Genomic DNA, 25972 nt, shown 5'->3' with positions numbered 1-25972 from the left:
AAGCTCTTTACTGTAAGGGTGGTAAGGCCTGGAACAGGTTGCCCAAAGAAGTGGTAAATGCTCCATCCCTGGCAGTTCAAGGCCGGGTTGGGCAGAGCCTTGGGTGACGTGGTTTAGTGTGAGGTGTCCCTGCCAATGGCAGGGGGTTGGAACTGGATGGTCTTAAGGTCCTCCCCAACCCAAACCAGTCTGATTCTGGGAAGTGATGTAGGCACTGCACAACAGCTAAGCGACTGAAGCTAATCTGTCTTAGGGCAAAGAGCAAAAGAGGCTGTTGTGATGCGCTGCTGCTTGCCTAGTCTGTTCTGTAAGTGATGCAGAGCAAAGAGCCTGCTGATGTTGCTCTTTGGGATCAGGAACATCAAATAGCAATATAACTCAGGAAGAAGGTTTTTAATGCAGAAAGAGCAGGCAGGCAGTGCTACTGAAGCTGTGCATGGAGTTAGCAATTAGCCCACTGCTAGTAGGAGGTGAACCAGGAGCAGCATGCATACTCTGTGCGTTTAAACCCAGCCTTCTGTGGTTTCCTTGCCTCTTTCTAAATGTGCTTCCATGCTAGCAATGCTTGGGTTCTGCACTGGGTAGACTAGGGACCTAGTCCAGTGAGTTCAGTGATGCTGTCGTAGAGTTGTCTGTTTTCCCACTTCAAATGCCACATGAATAAGGGGTACAAGGAGCTGGTAGTGTTGCAGGAGGTATTTGCTGTCATACTACTCCTTTTTACAGTAGAGATGGCACATGCTGGTAAGAAATAGAGCAACATGCATTATTTCTGAAAGAGTCAAAAGGTTTTAATCACCACAGATGAAGTGAGTGACAACTCATTACTGGCCGAAGACTGGTTGTGAGGTCAAGCACCCAAAGTCAGCCCAGTGCTTGCTCTGCTGCCATCCTCGGGATAACGTGTTCCTGAACACTGAGGTACAGCAATTGTCCAATACCCACCTCATTGCTGAGATCTCAAATATTTGTCTTTTCCTGACAGTAGCTCCAGGTTCCCTGCTATAGGAGCTCTGTTGTGGGGGGAGCCTGTCCTACCCACCTCTTTATCTTGAGGCATCTTGCCAATGTAAACTGCTGCCACCCACACTGCAGGCAGCCTTTCAGAGGGATAGGAGAGCAGACTGTAAGCACAGAGGCAAACCTTCCAGTTCATAATCTCCCAAATATGTCAAGAAACAAGTCTGACTACTCTCTCTGGATGTTTGGTAGACAGTTTACCCCTCACTGTGATCAGTCCCCTTCTTCAAGAGCAGTTGAACCTCTGAGCAGGGAGAGCTGCCTTACCCTAGTTAATCTATTGAGGCTGTGGAGGTGGTCAGGCTGCTTCTCATCCTACAGCTGAAAGCAAGTTTAAAACCCAACCTCCACTACTGAAAACTAAAGCCATTCACATTACTTGTGTGGTTAAATTCCAACCCTTGCATGCCTTGAGTTTAGTCGTGTTGCACCATTCTCATCAAGTTGTACCTTACTCTTTTATATCTTTTCTGCTTAATTGGTTCAGGAAAGCATGCAGGATATACAGGCTGGCAGGCAAGTTAATGTTGTGAGAAGCCTCAGCTCCCATTTCCTGACTCTTTAACCTTGAACTATTCCAGGAATTTTGCATTTGAGTGATTCAGAAGGTATAAGTGACCTCCTGCCTCTCTCCTGCTAGCAGAACCAGTTTGTTAATCTCTGGGAATGAGCTCAAATCTCTTAAGTGGTTTTTGATAGTCTTCTCACAAATAACTTGGTAGTTCTTTGCTTCCAGGGGTAAGTGATCTGTACTGAAAAGAAATGCATGGGCAAAGTGTCATTGTGCAAAGCCAAGCTTGTAAACATGCAAGCCTTTGCAGAGGTGGATACAGCAAGCAAGCTGTTAGACTGATTCATGCTCAATGTGCTTGTTGTAGCTGGTGGAGTGGTAAATTGGGTATTATATAGCTCAGTGCTTGCACGAATCTGAGTAATAGAAATGTATTACTATTAAAAGTATACATATTTGTATATGGAATGCTTGAAATGCAGGCTGCTGTCTGACTTCAGGCGTCTCTCATGTGTCCTGACCTGCTTTGTGGAGAATCTACTTGGGCAGCATGTGACTGATTTCTGTAGAAAAGATAGGATTTTGATGTTACCTGGTCATGCAAAGGGCCTACAGTGGCATGTTGCATACAACTCAAGGCTACACTGATGAGGTGTAGGGCACATTCTCATGTCCTGGGCAAAGAGCAGTAGAGGACATCACTGAATCCATGAGTGTCAGTTAAACTTAGCTTGGAAGATAAGCTCTGAGGATGAATGTTGGGCTTGCTTAACCAAGAGGTGGCCCAGTGCACGGGGGGGGGCCATGAGGAGATGAAGGATCTTTGGGAAGCTGAGAAGATGCTCAATACCCATGGCAGTGAAGGAGACCACTACTGAGAAGAAAGAGCTCTGCAGCCTGAGTTGCTTGAGATGATGTGTTGTTTTTTAAGGGCATTGCTATTGGCAATATTTATGTTGTGGTTCAAGCAAATTGTTTACAGTAACAATTTCAAACAAGCTGTTTTTCTCAGACTTGACCCCATTTTTACTATCATGGGTATAATTCTGTTCCTGGTTATCCTTTACCACAGCAAGACCAGGACCAGCCTGTAATGCTGCACACTGACAGTCATTGAATTGCATCTGCTTGAGGTAATAGACGTTTTAGAGTGACTGTGCCTTTGTGTGTGTCTTGGAGTAATGTCTGGCTTCCAAAATTTTGTCACATTTGATCTCTCATCAGACTCCCTGGAGCATAGTTAAGAAGCTTCTCACATTTATGATCACTTCTTAAAGGCTTCTCCTTGTTATCTGGGAAGCACTTTTCCATTCATAGATCTCATGATTGCCCCGAACGCCTCCTTTCTGCTCCCCTGGGTGAGGAGGTCTCCTCCATAACAGTTGCTGAGGTTTTGGTGCAGTTGTGTCACTGCTGAGGATACTGGCTATTGCAAGTGAGCTGTTTGCATCACCTCATCCCTCCATGGCAGTTGGAGTGAGAATCTGAGGGAGCAATGCCTTGTGCCCAGGTGTGAAGCGATGGGTGAGGAGGGCTCTGCCAGGCAGCTCATAACCAGGGCTCTGTGCTGCCACACCTCCAGCCTGCAGAGGCAACTCTCCCCACAGAGAGATGTTCTGGGGAAAACAGTTACTATAGTGACACACAGCCCTGGTGTGTTTGAGGCTGGAGCACCAAGTTGAGTAATAAACATGTGGGAGTCTATTTGTAAAGCTTTTGTGAGGAGGAGATTGCTGTAGTGGTGGAAAATTGGTCTGCAAAGGGATAAGGGTTTCTATGCTGAGGTGTAAAAATAATCACTGTCTGTGCTGAGGATGGAGTGACTTCACTGAAAACAAAGAAGCTGGGATGTCATCGTGAGGCGCTCCTGCAGCAGGCAGCAGCTCTGCCCATGGGCACGTTCCTCAGCTCAGACCCACGAGGATCCTGTGTACAGCAGGAACTGAGGTGCTTTCAGCCTGTCCTCTGTTCTGGCACATCATAAGCAGTGATGAGTCCTATTCACCTGCAGAAATGCTGTGTAAATAAATAAATAATTGGAGTAGAAGCCATTAAAAATAAAACCTGTCTCTAGCAGTCTGCCACGAAGTGCTGGCTTTAAAACCTGTTTGGTTTTGTAAGAGAGGTGAGTGGAAAGATCTGCCAGAGCTTTTAATTTTATCTTGCTTGACTCCTTGCCCATGAAACCCATGTGCCCATGAAACACTCACTGTGTACCTGCATGGGCAGAAAGGAAGGAGAGAGCTGTTAAGGTGTTAGGAGTTGGTGGCTGAAGCTGTAGCTGTAGGAGGAGCTGATGTGAAGGTGCTGGTGATGCAGGTGCTCCCTTTGTCCCTCCCGTAGTGAGCCATTGCTATCAGTGCAGTGAGCTGCAGGAAATCCCCTGGGCTGCTGTTTCACCTACACTGAGGCTGTGTGATCTGCGCTGAACTCACCAATATAAGGCTCTCTTGTTTAACTGCCTTTATGTGTTCTGGGTGTGGGGAGCCTTGCAAACACAGGAATTAAGTGGGTTTATGTATGGTGGAGCACACTTGGTGATCCACTGCTGGTTAACAAATGCTTTACGTCTTGGTGACCCAAGCACACACGTATGTACATGCGCATATGTACTCGCAACCATGAGCCCAGCTGAAAAGCTGTGTTTGCTGGGTTGCTGCAGGCCACCATGTGCACTGAAATACAGTAATTACAAACCCAACATTTTCTGGTTTAAGAAGTCGAGGGTTTATTTCTGTTACCTTTATAGTATTGACTCCAGGTCTGTAAGTGGCCCAGATCCCCCATCTCCTGCTCCCGTCAGGAACCTCCCTACAGCCGTGTTTAACAAACCTTCTGTCAATCAGAAGCTTGTTACACAAGGATTATTTGCCTTTGGTTTCCTGTGTAATGAGGGTTTTGATTGACAACAGTGGAGTTAAAGACTACAGAAAGGCTTTCTGAATCTGAGATGAGCAAGTTTCCACATTATAACACTGGCTTCCAGTTTTATCTGTGGAAAAAGCTGAAGGTGTCAATCAAAATAAGAAATACATAAATCTTAACTTAAAGCTGTTGTGACTTGTAAACTAGAGCTAGTTTACTAGGAAGCTAACTTCCTACTGCCTACCCTGGGAGCAGGATTTGTCGTTTGCTCTACAAATACTTGAGTTATTGGGGACAACATTCCACAGAGCTGGAAATTTCTCATAGATTCACTGGTCTGTGGGTGGGCAGTGGTTTTGCTATGCCTGAAGACCATAAGCTACTCCTCATGGTGATGCTGTTATCTCTTACCTCTGTTTCCAGGTTCAGTTTCTGTGGTGGGGTTCTTGGCTCACTGTGTGTAGTGGCTGCTGAGCAAACCTGGTTTCCAAGGGTCCCGATGAGCCATTGCACTTGCTCACATAGATTTTAATTTCTTGAATGAAATCAAATGCAAAAAGAGCACGTTGAAAACTAGGAAAATGTAATGGAAATGGGTAAATCTGGGTTGAGGTGTCTTTTTCAAAATACTAAATGCTCCTAAAAACGATCCTGCGTAAGACTTGGCTAATGGGGGAAAGGCAGTCAAAGGTAGGATGAACATGAGATCCGTGTGAGTTGATATGAGGTGAATATGTGCGTGACTTTTTGGTGAGCTAGAAGACTAGAGTTAAGGTGTGATTTACAGACATCTTTAGCTCAGGCTGTGTTCTCTTGTAGGAGCTCCACACCAAGTTTAGCCTCCAGCTTAGAAGCAGATGAAATGCCTCAGGAGTAGTTCTGGTCTAACTGATGCTCTCAAGGGCGTTAGAACAAAGCAAGCATGTCTGGAAGATGCAGACTCGTGTCTGCAGTCTTGTGTCAACCCAGCCAGTGGGGTTGAATAAAAACTGCTGCACCTGCAGGCTTGATTGCCACACTTACTTTCCTGTCCATGAATGGACATCAAGAGTCAGCATCAGGATTGTCTGAACTTTGGGGTGGTTGCATCTTTTGAAAGCTGGATGGATGTATCCAGAGGTTTCCCTAGCAGAGGAGAGTAAGGGATGCATAAATCAGTTGTAGGTTTCCTCCCTTAGTTATAAGCTCAGTGGGTGAAAGGGTCCATGTTCTAGGTTTCTGGTTTGAGCCTGGCTGCAGAGAGAACCTGCTGTATGGTAAGGGGTTTCACTGAGTTGGGGAAATTCTGTCCAAGGAATCTTTGTGAATTGCAGAGGAGGTGTTTCAAAAGCAGCAGTTCTGCAGATGGGCGCTAGGTTCTAACTTCCCAGGTGTTGGCACAGCCTGGTTTAAGCAGAAATAATACACTAACTGAATCATGTCATGCTCTAAGAAAGAAACTTCACCTTTTGTTCATTTAATGTGTCAGGCCACCCTGTGAGTGTGGTTAGGGAGATGCTTGATTTTGGACCCCTTCTGGAAAAGTTGTGTATTTCAGTCTTCATAACAACCCCTAAAAAAATCATAGAATCATAGAATAGTTAGGGTTGGAAAGGACCTTAAGATCATCAAGTTCCAACCCCCCTGCCATGGACAGGGACACCTTGCTCTAAACCATATTACCCAAGGCCTCATCCAATATGTTAAAACAAGGAAATAATCTCCTTTTTTTTTTTCCTTATGCTTTATTCATAGTCTGACTACAAAACTTATCACATAGCTTTCATCTCTAATTGTTGCATTGCTGCTTCAATTTGTGCCCCTTTTCCCCGTAACAGCAAGGGAAAGGAGTTGAGATGAGTTAGTAATTTGGTTATGAAACTGCAGCTATTTGGGGAAATAGCTGTGTAACATATGTTGTCCGTAACAAATGGAATTACTCTCTTAATTCGAAACCGAATGACTTTTCTGCTTGCTGGTTGAATGACAGATTCTCCTTTAATGAGCGCTTCCTGCTCTGTACAAATAGCTTGTAGTCAGCCAGGGAGGATAGCACAGGTATGTGCTCGGTGGTGGGTGCTTCTTGGGAGACATGCTGAAAACATGAATCTCAAAGATGAAGTTGTCTCTTTCTGAGCCCTGGTACCTGGCAGGTCTCCAGCTGGCTTGTGTCATTGCTCTAGTACACTGATCCTGCCTGTCTTTCTCTTCCCCCTTCTCTGCCTGTCCTGCTTCCATGTGAACCACTAAACCAACATCACATCAAAGCAGGTGCCACTTTCAGAGGTGGAAGCACTAACTCTAGCGTTGGAGTGAAAACACATTGGCAACAGCGCTTTCATCTGTTACCTCCAGGGAGTTGCTTGGTACCTGATCTTGCTCTGCATTTTTGCCCTTGTGCATCTTTGACTTGATAGTCTCAGAGCAGCACATAGTGGGTACTGAGGCTAAGGAAACAGCTTGATCCACAGGGAAAGATATGGGGTAAGGGATAGCAATCAGAAGGATTGAGATTCTAGTTTATTTTCAGGTAATCTCTATTTTCTATACAAACATGCTTTTGGTCCACTGTGGATTAAGAACAGTGAAGATAAACCTGTCAGTGAAACTTCCTCAGTAAACTGTTACAGTTACACTGGGAAGTTTTTGAGTTCTTTTTGCACTGCAGAGCTTTAAATTGAAGTCTTCTGAGGAAAAAGTGATCCCAGCACTGCTCCAGGTGGCGAAAGCAATGTGCTGAAAGTGAAATGCAGCAGTGTTTCAGGTGGGGACCTTAGTGCCTTATGTAGCTTTTACCAAAGTGTTCCCACCATGTACCAGACTCTAGGTCATGTTTGGGGGGGAATTATTCATTAAATGTTGATTTTCCCATTGAACATCTTGTAGATGGAGGCTTTTTCCTAAGTCTCCTTTACACTGAGTGTAAGATGTTACTGTGGGGCTGCCAGCTGGTTGCTCAGTGGAGCCGGATGAAGCGTACTCAGATGTGCTCAGAACTCATTAAAACATTCTCTAAGTGGCCTGATGAATTATTTTGAAATATGAAAGACTTTCTGCAGGCCTCTTTAGTCTCCTAGAGTAGATTGAGAATTTATTCTGTAACCACCTTATGTTGCTGTGGCATGCTGCATGCACATGGCATGGTTTGGTACAGCTCCACGGCTGCTGCTTGACCTGCTTGTTCTTACTATGTGCAGTGTAACTGCTGGAGAGGGGCTTTGGTGTTCGGCAGTGTGTCCTGTGCTTTCTGCCCCAAGGGTCCTCCGCCAGGTCACTCACAGGCCCAACACAAAGCTCTGTCATTCCTTCCAGATGTGCCACCTGCAGTGCGTGAGGTTGTGTGATGGATCTCTGGGCCTGTGGCACCCTGTGCTCTTGGCAGCTGGGTATGAGATACCTGCAAGCTCATGCATCCTGCAGTGATAGGTATGGTTGGTTTTGTTGGTGCAGTGTGAACCTTAGTAGCTCAGGCTCAAGGTCAGGAAAGGGTCTGCTTTCAGTGACTGCAGTCCATGGGGTCACTCAAGGAGTAGTGGGTACTGTAAGCTGTGTTTTTAGCCACGCAAGCCTTCAGACTGCTGCTGGATGTGGTCTCCAAAAGCAAAGCTCATCAGAGCACTACTGTGGAAATACTTCCTCATTTGAACGGAGCAGGTTACACATTTTGGGATACTGGGAAACTAATCTGGTTTGTTATTAATGAAACAGAACATAATGCAATGCAAATGAGTGGAGCTTCATGACAAGTGGTCCCACAGTCCTCAGCAGTTGCTATTGATTGTGCAGTCTTAATTATTCATGCTACGCAAATTGCATTTCTCATCTTGCTCCTTCTTGTCTACATATTTTTGATACAGGACTTGCCTGCAAACAGGCTGGTTCTTTCACTTGAGAGACTGGGGTTGTTTCTGGCAAAGTTCTCAAGTTCCTTTGTGGAGTGAGCTGGGCAGAGCTCAAGAGCTTGGGCAAGATAAATTCATCTGGCTGCAACTTAGATGAAGAAAGGGAAGAGTTTGTGGGGTATTTGAGAAAAACAAAAGCTTTCAAATAGTTTTCAACTTTGTTTTCTATACTGAAGCTCTTTCTGGACAGTTGTTTGGAATAGACATGGGAGTGTTCTTTTATTCATCCTCACTGTTACTTTGCATTTCAGGTACACTAAACCCCTCACCTTTGCAGACTGCATTAGTGATGAGTTGCCATTAGGATGGGAAGAAGCTTATGACCCTCAGGTTGGAGTTTATTACATAGACCACAACACCAGTAAGTGACATGTTCCTGTGTTTTTGCAGAGTGATTGTTGTGTGCCTGTGTTAAAATGTACTGAACACAAAGCCACAGAATTGCTAACAGCACGTTTTAAGGTACATGAGACCTGCACTCGTGAAATGAAATCCTATCCTTCCCCATCATGCAAGTTACTTCTCTCTCACAAGGAATTTGAGACTTTTTGGTTTGCAGTCTCCACATCAGGAGCCACATTCAAGCTAATACCCTGGACACACCTCTAAGATTTGGCTCTGCTGGGGAGTCCAACTCGGGAGCAATGAGCTGGAATTTGTTCTTAGCCTGGAATTTGCCCTTGTGACCAGGCCATTTGAAACAGTGCAAAGGTCTGGTTTTGCCTCCACTAGCAGGGATACACTGGATGCCAGCATGACCTCCCTTAGCTGCAGTTCACACTGCCTTTACTGGGGAGGAAACTCGGGAAGGCCTGGGATACGTGAGAGGTGTGCAGGCTGCAAGAGTTATGTTCAGGCTTGTGGCATTTTTATTCTGTGTCCTCAAACTAAGCATGTGCTTACTGTGTCAGATTGCTTGATAGACCAGAAGTGTGAAGCTTTATAAACTCATTTGGATCTGTTGTTCCAGACATGGTTAGGAGTTCTTTACTGGGTTGTGCTAGAACAAATCCCCTGTAAAAAGTAACAGACAACAGAATGAGTCAGTGGCTTTGGTTCTTTTTACAGAACAGCTCCAATTGCAGACAGAAGTTCACAGCAGAGCCAGGCCCAGGCTCATTGGGGGTGCCTGTAACTTGGGCAAAGAGGAAAGCTCTTTAAAAGACAAAAGTGCCTCCAAATTGTTTTTCTGGTTGGGGTTGTGTTAATCTGCTTCTTGTGCTTCAGCTGAGAACTCCAGCAGTTGCTTTCAGGAGGTAGAGATCTTTGTTTAAATACAAATGTGGCAGTCTGCTTTTCCTTGGCTATCTTCACATCTTCCCTTTCCCACAGAAAAAAACCCCAAACATTTTTACTTGTAAGGCTGCACCTTCTAAGGTTTAGCAACTTCCCTTGGGTGTTACAAATGCAGAATGAAAGCAGCGTGTTCTCAGAAAGCACCAGCTGCTCCCTGCAGGGCAAAGATCAGATGTCTCCAGATGTGAAGGTAACACAAACACTTTTACTGAGAGTTTCACCCCAATATCACAGTATTTGCATAGCTTTGAGTGGCTTTATCCTCATTATTTTTGTGAGGCAGGGGAAGTTGGTTTTACCTCTTGTGGGTAGTGTGGAAGAAGGGGTGGACAAGCCTACAGGATTCCACAGAGGTCTGCAGAGGGGAGGACTGGACACACTCTGCTTGAGAAGGTGCTAAATTGTAAGATGCAAACCGGGGTCTCCTCTAGGTCTGTAAAAGCGTGAGTCCCTTTCACTTCTACTTCCAGAGCACTCTGGAGAGTTAAATGTGAGGTTGCTTTTTAAAAACAGACAATCTTCCTGCCTTTTCAGTCTCACTTGGGTCTGGGTTATCCCTGTGCTGACCACACTTACGAAAGGAATAAGAGCTGAGTTTAGAAGTCGTGTTAAGAGTTCTTTTTTCCTCCTTGTCCATGATTGAATGTTTTTATAGCTGTGTGCAGGCAGGAATTGAGAACAGCCTGGTCAGGCTCTCCAGAGGAGTCAGAAATATGGTTGGACTTCTCTTCCTGTCTCTGCTGGTTGGGGGTTTGCTGTTACCAAGTGTGGGATGTAGGAGGTGCTGACCAGGGTGCTCAGGGTAGGTGCAGCCTCTAGACAGGGCCATGCCTCCTTCAGTGACTGAAGGGCTTTGCTGTATCAAGTGTGGGTTGTAGAAGGCACTGACCAGGGTGCTCAGGGGAAGTGCAGCCCCCAGACAGAGCCATTCCACCTTCAGTGACTCTGAAGGGCTTTGCTGTGTTAAGCAGCAGTGTTGGATTATGAGGTTCCTGCCAGTTCAGTTTTACCTGTACAACGGTTTGGGGAAGTTGTTTGTTCCCTGTCTCTTCTTAGTGAAACTTCTCTGGGGCTTGGTGTTTTTTTCCTCAAATGAGTTCCCTTTTCAAGTTTATCAAGCAGTGACATGGGCTGTTGCTGTAGATGTAAGCCTCTGCAGGAGCTCTGGAAGCTGGCATTGTCCCACAAAGAAATAATCTTCAGCCACCTTCTGAAGTGAACATCAGGGTCACCTCTGAGTACAGGAAGGACTTGGCTCAAGTAAAATGAGGGATGTTTCCAAGAGTCTCTTTCTTGTCTCCTTTGAACTTTCTCTTCAATTTGAGATGTGGTTTTCTTCTCATTTGTCTTCCTCTCCTGTCCATACTGGAGGATGCCAAGTGCTTGTTGTCACTGTGGCCTATCCTAGCTAAAACTGGGGCGCACTGTAGTCCAGTGGCATTTACCTAAGTGAGGATGGCTAGCTGTGCTCCTGGGGGACCGGTTCAGATACAGGAAGCCTGTTGTGGGACATGGATGCTTGTCAGCCTCATGAGTGTTAGCAGAAACTGCAGTATGTAGGTGGGACAAAGCAGACGGGATCTTAGTTGTCCACTTGGGTTGGCCACAGGGTGATTGTGCAGAGCTCTGGTGGCAGGTCTGAGCCCACAGCACTCAAAAGCATCACAAGTTTCAGGGGTGTGCAGAGGAGGTTCCAAACCACGCTGGTACCTGCTTCGTAGCAGTTGCGCTCAAAATGTTTCACTTCTACGCAATGCCAGAGGCTGCAAGGCTTGACCTGGAATTTCAATCAGATGTTAAAAAGAAGAGAAACAAAATCATGACACTCTTTCTTCTGCCAGCTCTAATCCAAGAGCTCACAATAAAGCAAATCACAGCCATTTATTTTCAGTTAATCAAGAGGCTCATCCTTGTGGTTTATATTGAAGTATCCTCTGGAGAGCGTCCAAAACCTTCTTCCTCTCCAAGGTCTCTTGCAGATGCCCTGTGCAGGAAGGAGCCATCATCAGAGGGTATGGAGGTAGGTTGGTTCTTGCTACACACTTGAAGTATTTGAGAGTAATTATCAGAAACAAGCCCAAGGACAGATCCAAATTAAATCTAAAGCCAGGAGCCATTAAAAAAAACGAGCTGAAGAACACTTTTGCGCCTCTCTGAGGCAAAATAAATACAATTAAATGGAAGAGAATACCTAGAATACTTCTAATGCAGTATTAATGCATAGCCCTGAGTATGTCTGTCTGGGGAAGCTGCTTTGGAATTCGGTTTGCGCAGAGAATGATGCTGATGCAGGCAAGGTAAGACTGCATTCCTCATCCATGGAGCAACCAGTTTTCTTTATGACAAGCTTAACATTAAATGAAAAATTCACAAGACACCAACTGATGTAAGAGCTGCATTTCTGTAGTCCCTTCACCTGACTGCTGAATGTCCTTTGTGTTTCGCAGGAGCTGGGGCGTATGGGAGCCCCTTGGCCAACAGTTTCATAGGTTGTTACCCACGTTTGAAACTCAAAGCTGCAATCAAGGGGTGCAGTTAGTGCCGTGCTTACTTAAGAGGGTGAGGTGAATGCTTAGAAAAATTGGGAACAAAGCAATTTCAGTGCATTAGTGCCATGGGTTAGTGGTGGCCTTGACAGTGCTGGGGTAAAGATTGGGCTTGGTGATCTGAAAGGTCTTTTCCAACGTGGTTGATTCTGTGATCCTGTGAGTGCATGCTCTCCATGACCTGGCAAGTGTTCGGTCCCTGAGGTGGTGTGTGTGCTAGGGGAAAGCATCAGTGCTTCACCACCAAATGGAGTTGTTCAGGATTGTAGACTGTAGTCTTTCTCCTTATTGTTATAATGGAGGGATTTCCCTTCAGCAGCTTCTACCATGCTTCTTGTGATTATAGGAAGAATGGGTGGTAGCTAAAGGGGAAACTGGAGCTGTCTGTGCTTGAAGAAGCCATAGGTACAGGTAGTCTTACGACCCAGTGTCTTGAATTAGACTTCAAGAGACCTGTGTACTGCCCCAGCTCCTGCAGTCTGGCCTGGGGAAGCTGCATGCCTGGGAATATGGGGGCAGCTCTCTGGGAAGCTTGCAGCTGACTTTCCCCTTTTGGCTCCACTGTGGAGTAAAGGTATCTACTTACTGGGTAGGGGTTATCTGGGAATGGGATTTGGGGGCAAGAACAGAGACAGGAGCCTGGGTTTTCAAGCTGTTACGGTTGGTATGCTGCTTTGTCTTCCTGACTTTTTGCTCCATCTAAGAGAGACTGTGGTGCTGTCTGGGCAGACACCAGCACCTGCAGTTGGCACATGTAGCTGCGTTTTACTCAGGTTATTTTGGAACAGCTTTCCAGTTCTAGGCTTAGCTTTAGTACTACATCAGCTGAAATGCTGTTTCTGCAGGACCTGTACAGGACTTCCTGTTGAAATGCTTCTACAAATTATACTGTTGGTGTCTTAAAAAGGTTTTGCAGCCTCTCTAACATTTCCTGTGTAACTTGTAATGCCATGTGCTCTTCTGAATCTTGAGGTACTGTTAAGCCAAGTTATTGTTGGAGTATCCTGTGAATTTTCTCATCAGCATGATCATGAGCAGCTTGTGAAAGTGGTTGAGTGTCCATCCCTCGGATAAAATCATTTATTTCTAGCTCTGCTCCTAGGGTTATTGTCAAACTCTTCCCTACCTCCTGTGTTTTGTGGTGTTAGTCTTACGCCTGACTTGCTTAAGAGCTGCTTCCACTGTGGCAGCTTTCACTAAATATTTCAAGAGGTTCTGAAGAGATGCAGATTAGATTCCTGGGGATTGTTTCAAGCAGCTCCTCTTTATTAATGATTTAGTATGTGGTAACCAGGCATCCTTCTTCAGCATGGGAGTTTGGCCACTGCAAGGCACTTAGTCCACTGCCTATTGGAACCTCTTCCAAGCAAGAACAGAGCCTTGAAAGAGAAATGAAAATATTTTGAACACTTCTTCACAAACCCAAGTCAAATATTGACACTGAATTTGTCTCACTAGGATCAGGACTGGCTGCATGGCTGTGACCTTATGCCTCTTTCATGATTAGGAACCTGAAAAGCAGTGTACTGGTTGTGTTGGGCTGATAGAGATGAAGTGATGTGGCCATTCATGACTGCATTGCCTGGGTCACCAAAACCTACTCTTCTTCAACTCCACCTCTTGCATTTACGGTGATTTCATGTTGTACCTGCTTTCAGGGAGGGAAATGTTTCTTCCCGTCCTGAGCTGCTGTGTATGAAATGGCATTTGAGAGGCTTTCATGAATACATTCTTTGGTTTAATGAGGTTTTAAATGATTTTTGCTTGCTTACAGAATCTGAGCGAGAAGGGTTTCTTTCCCCTTTGTAATACAAGTCACTTGGCAGCCAAAAAGGCCAGGCAGAATTGAAACTGCTTTCATGCTGTCAGGTGCAGCATAAGGCAGCAGTGTGGCAGTGGTATTTTCTGAAGTGTTTTTGTCAGTGAATAGCAGAGGTATTTTATTAGCCATGTTCTAATGCAGTTGCAATAAAAATGAGTCTAACAGTCACTGTCAGTATCTCAGAACTGAGTGTGCATGTGCCTGTGTGGGTGGTGTAAGAGGGAGAACCAGAGTGGCTTCAGCAGCCGAGCTGGAGAGTTGTGTGGTGATTTCATCAGGAACTGTTCTGTACAGTGACTCAGTTGGTGGTGTTTATTGTGGAGCAATGGTCACCTCCTAGGAGAAAAGGGAAAATGTCTTTATTCCACTGATTTTGTTATGGGATGGGGATGGGGGCTATTTAAAATGTTGCCATAGGTGGTGGAGCATCTCCAAGCAGCATTCCACTGATCTTGCCTCTTTCTGTTTCCTCTCTAAGAAACTACACAGATAGAAGACCCTCGTGTGCAGTGGCGGCAGGAGCAGGAACGTATGCTGAAGGACTACCTTGTCCTGGCCCAGGAAGCAATTGCTGCACAGAAGGAGATCTACCAAGTGAAACAGCAGAGGCTGGAATTGGCCCAGCAGGAATATCGGCAGCTGCATGATGTTTGGGAGCACAAACTTGGCTCTCAGACCAGCTGTGAGTAGTTTTGACCTTTTATCCAGTGCCTTTCTCACTCACGAACCCACTAGGACAGGAAAATGCTTGAAGCTGGTCCTCTGATGGAGCACTGGGATGTGTTAGGCTGTGTCACTCTCCACGTTTTGCTCAGGTTGTCTCAAAAGCAATAGCTGCCTGGCACCTGTGTGGTGAAGGAGAACTGCTACAGAGCACTAGTGCAGTTGGCTCAGGCACTGCAGGCGGTGTGCAGGTTTTCAGTATGGGCTTCCCCAAATATGAAAGAACGTGGGACTGGTTCAGTGCAGAAAAATGAGGTTCCATGGTATTCTATGATCTCTTGTCTGGAACATAGAAACAAAGCAAAGAGGCTCATCCTCAGGTATTGTTCCTGGGCCCTTTTGGATTTTAACATTGCAGGTAGCTGAGTGGCAGTCTCGGGGAGCTAAGGGTCTGTATGTTAGGCCGTGTACAAAATAACATGAGTGGATTACCCCTCTGAGAATGAAGAACATTGTTTCATGCTCCCTAGTCTCTGTCACACGGGAAACACAATACCTGGTGCTTCAAGAGTTGGTGCATAAAGGTTTATAGTAGGACAGATTTTCTCCATTTTTGTTCCTAGTTAGGACCTGCAAAATGCCCACAGGAGGATTTATTGCCTGCAAGAATTGTTTTTATAATCCTTAGTGTTGAAGAATTCTTATGTTCTTGCCAGCCACATCAGTGGGCTGATCTCCCCCCCTCCACAAGTTCTGCTGGCTAATCCTGTGCCTCGAGTTAGAAAGTGCTTAAGTAGTTTTCTGTCAGCTGAAGGAGTCTTATTTGAGCAGGGTCCCATCCATCACCTCTGAAGTACAGTTTTGGTCTTTTCCTATGAGCACTCTACCCAAGTGCTGGTGTTCCAGACCAGCCCATTCAGAACACTGTGAACATGAGTTACATTGGTGTGATATGATCTATCTTGAAAATGCAACCAGAAAGAACTAGAAATGCTTTTCCATGTTTATAGGGCATGGACTGATGAATGCAAGAGTCAAAATACCTCTCTTGCCTACAGCTACCTCTGAGTACACTGCACAGCAGAGAGCTCCTGTAACTTCTGAAGCAGAAGGGTTTTAACTGCTGCTGAGAATTCTGCTTTAAGTGGGACATAGATTTAATCCAGTGTGACATGCTGTATGGTTGCTATGTCCTCAAGGTGGTGAAAGGCTTGCATTGCATTTTTCAGTTTCTTCTAATTCTGTGTTTTCCTTTGTTTCTAAACATTCAGTGGGTTGTTTACTCAGTGAGAAAGTCTACAAGTAAAAATAGAGTAAATCTTTATGCCTGTCCTTTCAGTTCTGTTCAGTACCTGTGGAAATGCAGGAAGCCACACTACTAAATGGTGTGAACAAGTTTGGGAGTCTGAGTTAAGTGTCTTAACCTGGAACAAATCCAGTCCTTGGAGATGTAGGACATGCTCTGGCCTCCTTAGTATATTCTTTTTGTGGAGCACTTCACTGCACTGTTGCCTTTCCCTGCCTTTCCAAGAGATCTGGAAAATGCCTAAAGGCCTGCACCAGTAATATGTACAGATCTGGGTGTGCAGCAGTGAGGGGAGGTCTTGATGCATGGAAGGCAGAGCTGCTAAACTGGGTGTTGTATTTGTTCTAGTGATCTCCAGCTCGTCGTCAAGTTCCAAGTATGACCCAGAGATCCTCAAAGCGGAGATTGCTACTACAAAATTCAGGGTAAGTGGTATGAATGGACCTCAGGTTGCCACAAGTAGCTTCAGCTATTTCCGGACCTCCTGGAGAATACTAAAAGGAGATACCAAAGCAGTCAAAAGAGCTAATACAGCAGTTCTGAATCTAGGAGATAATCTATCAGAATCTTTAAACACAGCCGTTTTGGGAATTGGAAACACTTTTTTCCTGTTGGACTCCCTCAGAAACTGTAGCACACACTGTGTAGGACACGCTGTGGGGTGCTGAGCTGTGCTGGCTCCTCGGTGCTGCAGTCTGGGAGCACTCTCCAGAGCCTGGCAGCTGGTGCGTCCTTTCTCAGTGCGGGCTGTTAGCAGTGGCAGTGCGCGCTCCCATGCAGAGCTCACTTGGGAAAAAGAAAGGACCAAAGTAAAGTAGGTCAGTGTGGCCTCTGTGCAGGAATATAAACCAGCAAGCTGAAGGGTCAGTGGGTTTACAAATATGTATTATCATTCTGCTGTGTTACTCATGCACTGGGGCTTTTAGTTACATATCTTGGAGGATGGCTTCTGTCGCTGCAGTGTAACTCCCATTCTGATGCTGAATGGTTTTTAATGCCTGAGACGGGTTTAAATGTTTCCATGTAAAATCAACATGTTTCATTCCTCTGTCTTGATTTTTTTCTCAACTGTTCTGCTTAGAAGGTTGAAAATTCCCTTGAGCCCCTTATTAAGTGATGTGATATCTGGGTGCTGGATAAAGCCCTACCCAGTATAATGTCCTGATGAGGATGCAGTCAGGGCTGTTAGCTGCTGTTGAGATGAGCTGGCTTTCTGTTAATTTTGTTTAGTGCTGTCTATAGTGAATAAGGTTTGAATTGAATGCATAGTGCTGCACCTAAATTCTCATATAGAATATCATTCTAAAACTGTCACACATTGCTGCAGGTTAATAAACTCAAGAGAGAAGTAGCTCACATGAAGCAAGAGCTCCAGTACAAAGAGCATGGATTTCAAACACTGAAGAAGTAAGTTTGTTCTCAAGATCTTATTTTCAGTGTAGAACATCTCTGTCTTGTAATGCATCCCCCTCTACATTTATAAATAGCTGTCTAAATAAAGTCAGCTGAAACATGTTGCTGCTGGTATCTTTAGGCATATGCAACTGAAAGCAGTACACAGCCTTGGAACATCAAGTAAATGCTTTTATGTGATTGACTGCATCAGAACTGACTTCATGGCAAACAGAATTTGAACCAGGATCTCATCAGTTAAATGCTGTTCTATTTTACTCAGCATTGCTCAATACAGATGACACAGTACAACCTGTTATCTTCATTATAAGAGCCATTGGGTTAAGGCACTGAGGAAGAATTTGGGGTGGAGGGGAAGAGGAGGAAAAGTTTCAGGTATTATGTTTTTATGACGAGACATCTGGTGTGTTTTAAATTATATCACTGGTTAATACCTTATTTATTATACATGTCAGCTGGGGCAGGACTCCCTTGAGAAAAGAGAAAGATGAGGCAGCTTGTACTTAGGCTATGAAAGCAAATACAGCTGTGCATGGGAGGCCTGGGCCTGGGTTTGGAATCCTGACTGAAAACAAGGTAATTCTCATCGATGGCTGGGTTGAAATTCTCTAGGTTAGAAACAAGGAAACCGGCAGCAATCTGCCAGAACATAACTGTTTGGGGTTTTTGTGTACATCTTTGTCCTCCCTAAGGACTCAAAGAGGTGATATGGCTAAAATCAGTTCTGAAGCTTAAAGTACTTGCAAGTGGAGTAACTTAGCTGGTGATGATGCAATTCCGTGTTCTTTCTGTTGTCTTTGTTATGCTTAGGAGTGTGTTTTCCTTAAAAACAAATGTCAAGATGCATGTATCTGGGATAATTACATTAACTGGACTTTAGAAAGTATCAGCTTACTCTATATTTTTTCAACATTTCCATGCAGAATTGACATGAAAATGTCTGATACTCAAGGTGGCTACAAACTTGATGAGGCACAAGCCATTTTAAGTGAAATGAAAGCTCTCAAGAAGGCCATCACATCAGGGGAGAAGGAAAAACAAGACCTCATTCAGGTATTGAAACAGGATGACTTTATAGTATTTTGTGTCACCATTGCCATGAGCTTGACTTTCTGAGAAGTATTTTGGATGTGTAATGGAGGTTTTTATTAACATAAATCAGTTCTGTATTGTGGTTGGACTGCACCTTTTTGTTCTCCAGATCCTGGAAAGAATAAGTATAAAATATAGCAACTAACAGTAGTAAGCACTTGCTTAGAGATGAGTGTTTGTCTCGGGGTCTAGAATAAACCAGAGTAACTGTATTGCTGTCAAAGTGCAGACCTGAAGAAGCCTTGAAAACACTGGCCCACTTGGTCTGCCATCTCCAGCAGAGCCTGCCTGCCCAGCAGGATGGTGTGCTGCTGCCTGTGGGCTGCTTGCTGCTGTGGGAGTTTGAGTCCAGCTGACCTCACACTTGCAGAGTGTGAGTGCACACAGTAAGTGTGGTCAGACCTTAATCGTGTAGGTTAGGCTAAAGCTATGGGGCTGCTGAGGTACTTCAACCAGAAGTGAGCTCACCTCATGACTTTCTATGGTTTTAGAGCTTAGCCAGGCTAAAAGACAGCTTTGTGAATGACAGAGGATCCCAACCAGACCTGTGGGGCAGCAGCATGTCCATGGAAAGCTCCGGCCCTTTGTCACCCCGCCAGTACCTGGATGTCAGCTCCCAGACGGACGTTTCAGGAAGCGTGAGTAATTTATGGGAAGCCAAGTGCATGTGGAGGCATTCCTCTGAACCACGTGTAGTACTGCCTTAGTACGAGTGTCTGTGAAATTCTTCTAGTTTGAACTTCAGTGTGACCTTCATTTCTGTGTGCAATGTTAATGTATCTCCAAAGGGGACCTACTGTTTGCCCACACTGTCTCTGTTAGAATAACACAGGTGGGAATAAAGGGGAAATAGGTTTTATTTTGCATGTAGGTGTAGGTTCTTGTGACACAAATATTCCCTTCACCCTATATAGCAGTGATATACTACCACACTAGAAACATCCAGCAGCTATATATGGGCTAAGCTCTAATGCGGAGTCTTCCCTTAAGAGTGTTTGGCTTTTAGTGTGTTACAAGTGGGAATGATGGCATATGTGCAGATATTGCAATGCCATCAAACATGTTTAATATTCATAAACCTTTAGTCCCACTTGTGCAACAATATTGTGTCAGGTTGGTGGCAGCCTCAGCAAGGACTCAGTCTGCACTGTGGTATTTCTCACAGCTCATCACAGAGACCACTCTTGTGAACCTTCACTTAGATGTTTGCAGCTGCTTTCAGTGAGGGCCACACACACATGGCACTACAGGTCTGCAGATATGGGTATGATGGGATGGATGTCCTATGTCTGTAAGACTTTACAACCAAAGCAAGATGCTGTCCAAAACAAAATACAGCACAGCACTTAAAGATTGCAAACAGCATTTAAGAAGAAAGATTACAAAGCTCTTGTATGTGCATGAGAATAGAAACCCAAGATGTGTCCAAGGCCAGCTTGGACAGGGCTTTGAGCAAGCTGCTCTAGTGGAAGATGTCCTTGCCCATGGCAGGGGATTGGAATTGGATGAGCTTTTTAAGGTCACTCCCAAACCAACTTGTGATTCTATGTGGTAGATTTTGGTTTTATAATAAGTCTAGAAAGAGTCTCTGAATCTTGTGGGGGTTTTAATTAGTTGAAGGAATCATGAACATTTTAATCAAAGGCAGTATTTTCCTATTCTGTGCTTGGTTTAACTAGTAAATGAGCGTGGCAAGAGCAAGCGTAACTTGTAACATGAACAATTTCAATAGGGAATATCCAAAGAGGAGTGGTTATGTTGCTGATTTTTGTATTTTGTGTCTCAGTTTACTACAAGCAGCAATAACCAGTTGGCTGAGAAAGTGAGATTGCGCCTTCAGTATGAAGAATCAAAGAGAAGGTAATTCTTTGGACTGTTGTAATTTTTGGCTGTCGCACAGCTTATTCTGAAGATGTTTCACTAGAAAGGGTGCCACTCAGCTTGAAACCCGGTGTTGCTGCTAAACACACATAGTGTGTGTAGTTTTGGAGCCAGTGAGGCAGTAGGCTTTCTAGGCCAGTATTATCATTCAAGAAATAGATAACCATCCTAGAAATTACTTAGGAATGACTAATACGTGAAGAATTCAGTCTGCCCACACCTGTGGGGACATAAGTGGTTTTCTAGGCCAGTTGCTAATGCTTCCCCATTCCTAATGAGACTGTACTGCAAGGCATCTCCCTGCCTTATTCAAAATGAAATGAATGTTTGCATGGCTTTAAGTCTGATAAGGAGAAATGTATATTGTATTAACACCTAACATATCAGACTATGATCAGTGGCTGCAATTGCAGAGCTTATCTGCAAGAAGGTAAGTTTTTACCCTTACTCTCTTATCTGAGATGAATGGAGAGCAGATTTAAAATGTCATCTCTACTTAACAAGCCAATTTAAGCAAATGTTTTCTGGGATTTACTTTTTTAATAGCTAATAGCTAACACAACTATTCAGTTAAACAGAAAACCTACCAGGCATTATGATTTAGACTTTGACTGGCCTGGTCCTTGTCCAGCCACGTAACCAGAAGTGGTGGTGTCTTCAATTGTAACTCCTCTAAAGGGACTTTGCAATTCCAGAGTAAAAAACTTCACTTGCATGGTATAATGAATACTTGGGATATGTGTGAAAAAAAGGATTTTTTTCTCTGGTCTCTGCTTAGGGATAAGAGCTTTAAGGCTGGGGTTACACACAGTGTATCTCATTTTAGTATATTGTCATGGTCAATAGGCTGTGTTTCTCTGATCTGTATCTGTGGCAGTTGTCAAAGGCTGACTGTGCCCGGCAGCTTTGGACATGAACTTACTCCTTACTTCCTAGATGGAGCAATTTTATCAGAACTTCTATTTTGGCATTCCAAGGTCTGCCAACCTTGACATGAATGCCTTGACATTCAAATTGTTCTGTGACTTCTTAAAACAACATTACAATTATGAATCCTCCAGATGCAGTGGCTAATTTTTCAGTGTTAAAATTGCTTTTTACTTCTAAGCTTTGCTGAAGACTGCCATTTAATTCATACTGACTTTCCATCTCCACATTGCAGTGGAGCACTCTTACTTTTCCTGTATCTTTTCCAAGGAGGGATGAGTGAATAATGGCAAACCTGAGAAGATAATTAATACGCTCATTAGGAAGAAACAGAACTTTGTAAAGGCAGCAAGCAGTTCATTGGAAGTAATTACAAAGGGCACAGAACACAGTTTTGCACTTAAAGAAGGTTCTATGAAGACAGGCTGAAAAAGTTGGGGCTGTTCAGCCTGGAGAAGAGAAGGGGAGTTCAGGGGTGCTGGAGGGGGGCTCTTCATCAGGGACTGTAGTGATAGGACAAGGGGTAACGGGTTCAAACTGAAACAGGGGAAGTTCAGGTTAGAGATAAGGAAGAAGTTCTTTACTGTGAGGGTGGTGAGGAGCTGGCACAGGGTGCCCAGAGAAGTGGTAAACGCTCCATCCCTGGCAGTGTTCAAGGCCAAGCTGGACACAGCCTTGGGTGACATGGTTTAGTGTGAGATGTCCCTGCCCATGGCAGGGGGTTGGAACTGGATGATCTTGCAGTCCTTTCCAACCCTAACCAGTCTGGGATTTTATGATACCTTGTGTCTGTCTGAGATTATCTATAGATTTTCTCAGAGTTTAAAAAAAACATTAGCATGAGGAAACATGGATCTGAATGGGATGAATATTTGACGCTAAAATGAAAGGCTGTCAGAGAACTGTGGGTTTGGCATGATCTTTAATAGGAGCTGCAGAAACAGATATCTTGACTGGTTTTAAGCAGGGTACATACTATGGATACAATGAGTTACGAGGAGCGTTCTGCTCCTGTGGTGTTATGATGATCCCATGTTAACTAGATTAAAACTAGGAGATCTGAAAGGGGCTGATGATTTTAAAGGTGGACTGTAGCAGACACTGCACTGTTGTTGTGAACCAGACTGAAGGATAGAGGCAGGCGAATATCTTGCTGAACTTCATAACACCAGAGATACCAGGGTACAATTCTTCATGTTCCCTTACCCACCACTGAGTCCTCTCCCTTCATAGCTCAGTGAGACAACAAGAGCCCATAATATTAAACCTGCAAAACAGAGCAAAGGGCAACAGCAGTGGCAAACCTTTAGCTTAATTGCACTGGAAGGTGATAATGGGTATCGTGTCAAAAGCAATGTCAATGCTCCACTGCAACAAGGAGATAGCTACTGCAGCATAAATTTAATCAGAGATGCAACTAAACTGTGTTGTACAATTTCAGACATACAGTAGTAACTCAGTGGTGTAGCACTTGCATTCTGAGCACTGTTTTAGTTCCTTCAACAGCTAAACTTTCAGCTTGGGTTTTGTGTGACTGGTGGTAACTCAGGGGTTTAAAACTAGGCTTTATAGTCTCCTAGAATGGACTATTTTAATGTCACATTCATCAGCATTGCAAGCGGTGGGTATTTGACTGGTCAATTTTAGACCACACCTTCCACATGGATTTCATGTTTTTCTGAAGGCTGATCTAATACAGAATTGCTGATTACTACTTGTGGATACACATCTCAGTGTACACTTCTGTGGAGATGCATGTGCTCTGAACGGGCTCTAGAGACTGAAAATGTTATATGTTATGCTGTAAGTACCAGCTTTCCCCAGTAAAAACAAGATACAACAATGAATAAACCATCCAGCTACCTGTTCTAGGTAAAAAGAAAACAGGTAAATAAAACTTAGACCTCCTGTTCCATATCTTGTTCAGTCCTGCAAGTGGCCATTCAGAAAGATGGGTTGAGCTGAGCCCAGAGGTGCTGGTTTCTTTGCAGTGCAGATGCAAGGTAGCTGGGCAGGAATGGAGTTCAGACTTGGCTGGTGATGCTGAAGAGCTGGAATTCTCAGCCAAATGCCAGGCAGTCTGCAGAGCACTTCTTCTGTAATGATGCTGGTTTACTGGAAAAAGATAGGAGAATAAACCTCCTTGTAACTGAGAAGGGGAAAAAGAACGATCATTTACAAACGTAAAACTTGAGGTTACTTTAACAAAGCTGTTAGACCCAGAAATGCATAGAGAACAAATTCCAGTGGAAAAAGCCATATCTATGCAAATGTATGCCAAAAGTGATCAGATTAATGCCAAGCAATCCTCTTAAACTCATATCCCTTTAAAATGCACAGAGGAATTCTTGGATTACGACTTAATGCCACTGTCAGTTCTTTGTTGGAGCACAGTATTGCACTTTACCAGGCACTCAAAAACAAAACAACCCCTCAGAAGACCTAAAAATAGTTGAGCTGAATATCAGGTATGGAACTTTAATTAGAGTTAGCAACTTGCTGTGGGAAATGGGTTTACAGAACGTGAGGCTTCCCTTCAGAAAGGTGATCTCTAGTCTTGTCTGCTGTGCTGGAGCAGGCAGGTCACTCTGTGTGAGCCTAATCCTTCACAGGCCCTCTCAGGGCTCGAGTTCCTCTTGGCCTCCGGAGCTTGGAAAACAAAGCTTTATTCTTCAAGGCCATTCAGCAGTTGTGTAGCTGCTGCTGCCTAGATCTGCATCTTATTACTTACTCCACACTTGGATTTGGCTAGTTGGCATTGAATTTACTGTCTGTCTGCATGTGTGCTGCTTGGTGCAGGAAGCATGCACCATCCTGTGCGCTTCTGTAGCATAAACTAGGTTCTAGGAAGGGTTGAATCCAGATTAGCAGCCGTAGCTATTTGTTGTGCCCAATTTAAGTCCAGTAATTCTGTCATCAGATCCCAAAGCCCTTATCAAAGGGAGATGAATATTGGAATTTCATTGTACACACACAGTATTTCACTTCCATTTCTTACGTATTTACAAAACCTGAGTGAGAGATTACCCTGAGCCAGTGGTCGGAGGGTGCATGTATGCCTTGACACTCCTGCCTTCAGTCAGTCAGGTGAATTATTTTTGTAGGTATCTTTTCTTATACTGCAGGATACGTCTCCTCCTTGTTTGCTTTCTCAGCTTTTGTAATTTCTCCAGCCAGCCCATTCTGCCCTCCCCATTCCCTGGTCCGCACTCGATCATTTCGGATTATGCAAATTCCAGAAATGCAAGTCCTTGGTAGCTCTTATTCAGCTTTATCTGTAGTGTTTTTTTTTCTCACGAAACTACCATGATCATCCTGTCAGGTCATGAAGAGTTGTAGGTCAGTGAGTCCAAAGGACACAGCTTCCTTTGGGAAGACTGATGTTACTGCCCTTGGTTCTGTATCCTCACCTGCTGCTGGGTTTTTGCTTCTCTCTGTATGTTGCGTTTCAAAGCTGACCACTTGTGGAGCTAACTGAGCAGTTCAGATACTTGGGACTTTGGGATAGTTGGAGTGAGCAGCCTCCTCACCTGCCAAAAGCTATGCTCTCCTCTGCTGCCAGTCAAAGCTTTTGCTAAATTCTTGATCTGTACTGCAGTTGCTTTTAGTAGTCATATTCCTGCCTGAGATAATGCAGTATGGTGCTGAGGGATTAGCGTTGCAGCCTTGAAACTAAAATCTGGAATGATACCTCTAATGTAAATGGACTTTAATTTCATGCAGGTAAGTAGCTCTGGATTTAGGTAGGATCACTCTTCATGTCCTCAGGTGCGCGCTGCACCAGAAGTAGCATAGCTCTTTTAATGTGCCCAGAATGGTTCTTGTTGTGCTAATAGTTAGATTCTTCCAGTAGGAGCATGCATATGATTGATTTCCTTATTGTAAAGACAAAAACAGTTTCTAAACTTTTGAGTAACGACTGATCTTTATCAGCCTGTCCAAGGCATACACAGAGAGGATCCAGTTCTTTTCCATAAGCCTGATCAAAGATCAGGTAATTTTAGTTGTCTGTGAGCTAGGAGTCTTCTTTGGGGGCAGTGGAAGATGTGGTTTGCTGTAGTGCACCTTTGTGTGTCTGGAGCAGTAGCTCAGGCAGTTCTCATACGTATGCACACACACAGAGTCATATATATAAATAACTGATTGTTTTTGTGCTGCAGAATAGCAAAGCTGAAAATCCAGTTGGCAAAGCTGGACAGCAAGGCCTGGCCTGGCATGCTGGATTCGGAGCGGGACCGCCTTATACTCTTCAATGAGAAGGAGGAGCTCTTAAAAGAAATGAGGATTATCAGCCCCAGAAAATGGACTCGAGGAGAGGTGGAGAGGCTGGAAACGGAGAGAAGGCGCCTGGAAGAAGACCTTCAGGCTGCTAGAGACACGCAGAGCAAAGCTCTAAATGAGAGGTAGGCTACAGGGCATAGGACAGTGTTTGCCTTGTTGGCCAAGGGGTAATGGAGAGCAAGCAGCAGCAAATATCCTCTGACTGCATGCTGATAGCAATATGAGGGCACACATGCAGATAGCAGTGTGTCCTCAGCTTTCCAGGAGACAGTTTCTACTTACAAGGACCTGAAATCATCTCCCAGAAAGGACTGCTTGCAAATCTATTCCCAAAGTGGGGAAGGGTGATGGTTCCTACAAATTGATCCTCTGAGAGTATGGAAGAAGTGCTCAAAATAGTCCAGTGTAATGTTAGTGTACTCTAATGTTTCTGTGTGCAGGCAGCACCTTGCAGCAGCTCCTGCAATC

At 44.5% G+C, this 25972-nt stretch overlaps 1 protein-coding gene across 2 annotated transcripts in view; it reads left to right on the top strand.

Annotated features, from left to right (window-relative positions):
- The window catches only part of WWC1 (WW and C2 domain containing 1), a 69006-nt gene that overhangs the window by 23640 nt on the left and 19394 nt on the right, over positions 1-25972 (top strand). The window contains exons 2-9 of one of the 2 annotated variants that reach the window (XM_061348440.1): positions 8529-8638; positions 14420-14623; positions 16259-16335; positions 17238-17317; positions 18247-18376; positions 18907-19053; positions 20202-20275; positions 25384-25626. In XM_061348440.1, coding sequence (XP_061204424.1) covers positions 8529-8638; positions 14420-14623; positions 16259-16335; positions 17238-17317; positions 18247-18376; positions 18907-19053; positions 20202-20275; positions 25384-25626 — 1065 coding nt within the window. The remainder of the gene's footprint in view (positions 1-8528; positions 8639-14419; positions 14624-16258; positions 16336-17237; positions 17318-18246; positions 18377-18906; positions 19054-20201; positions 20276-25383; positions 25627-25972) is intronic. The other variant, XM_061348441.1, reaches the window with a different exon arrangement.

The sequence above is a fragment of the Neopsephotus bourkii genome, unplaced genomic scaffold (assembly GCF_033783945.1).
Source record: "Neopsephotus bourkii isolate Nb327-2 ecotype Australia unplaced genomic scaffold, CSIRO-AGI_Nbou_v1 NB_357, whole genome shotgun sequence".
NCBI lineage: Eukaryota > Metazoa > Chordata > Aves > Psittaciformes > Psittacidae > Neopsephotus > Neopsephotus bourkii.
This window is presented reverse-complemented; position numbering and strand designations above follow the sequence as displayed.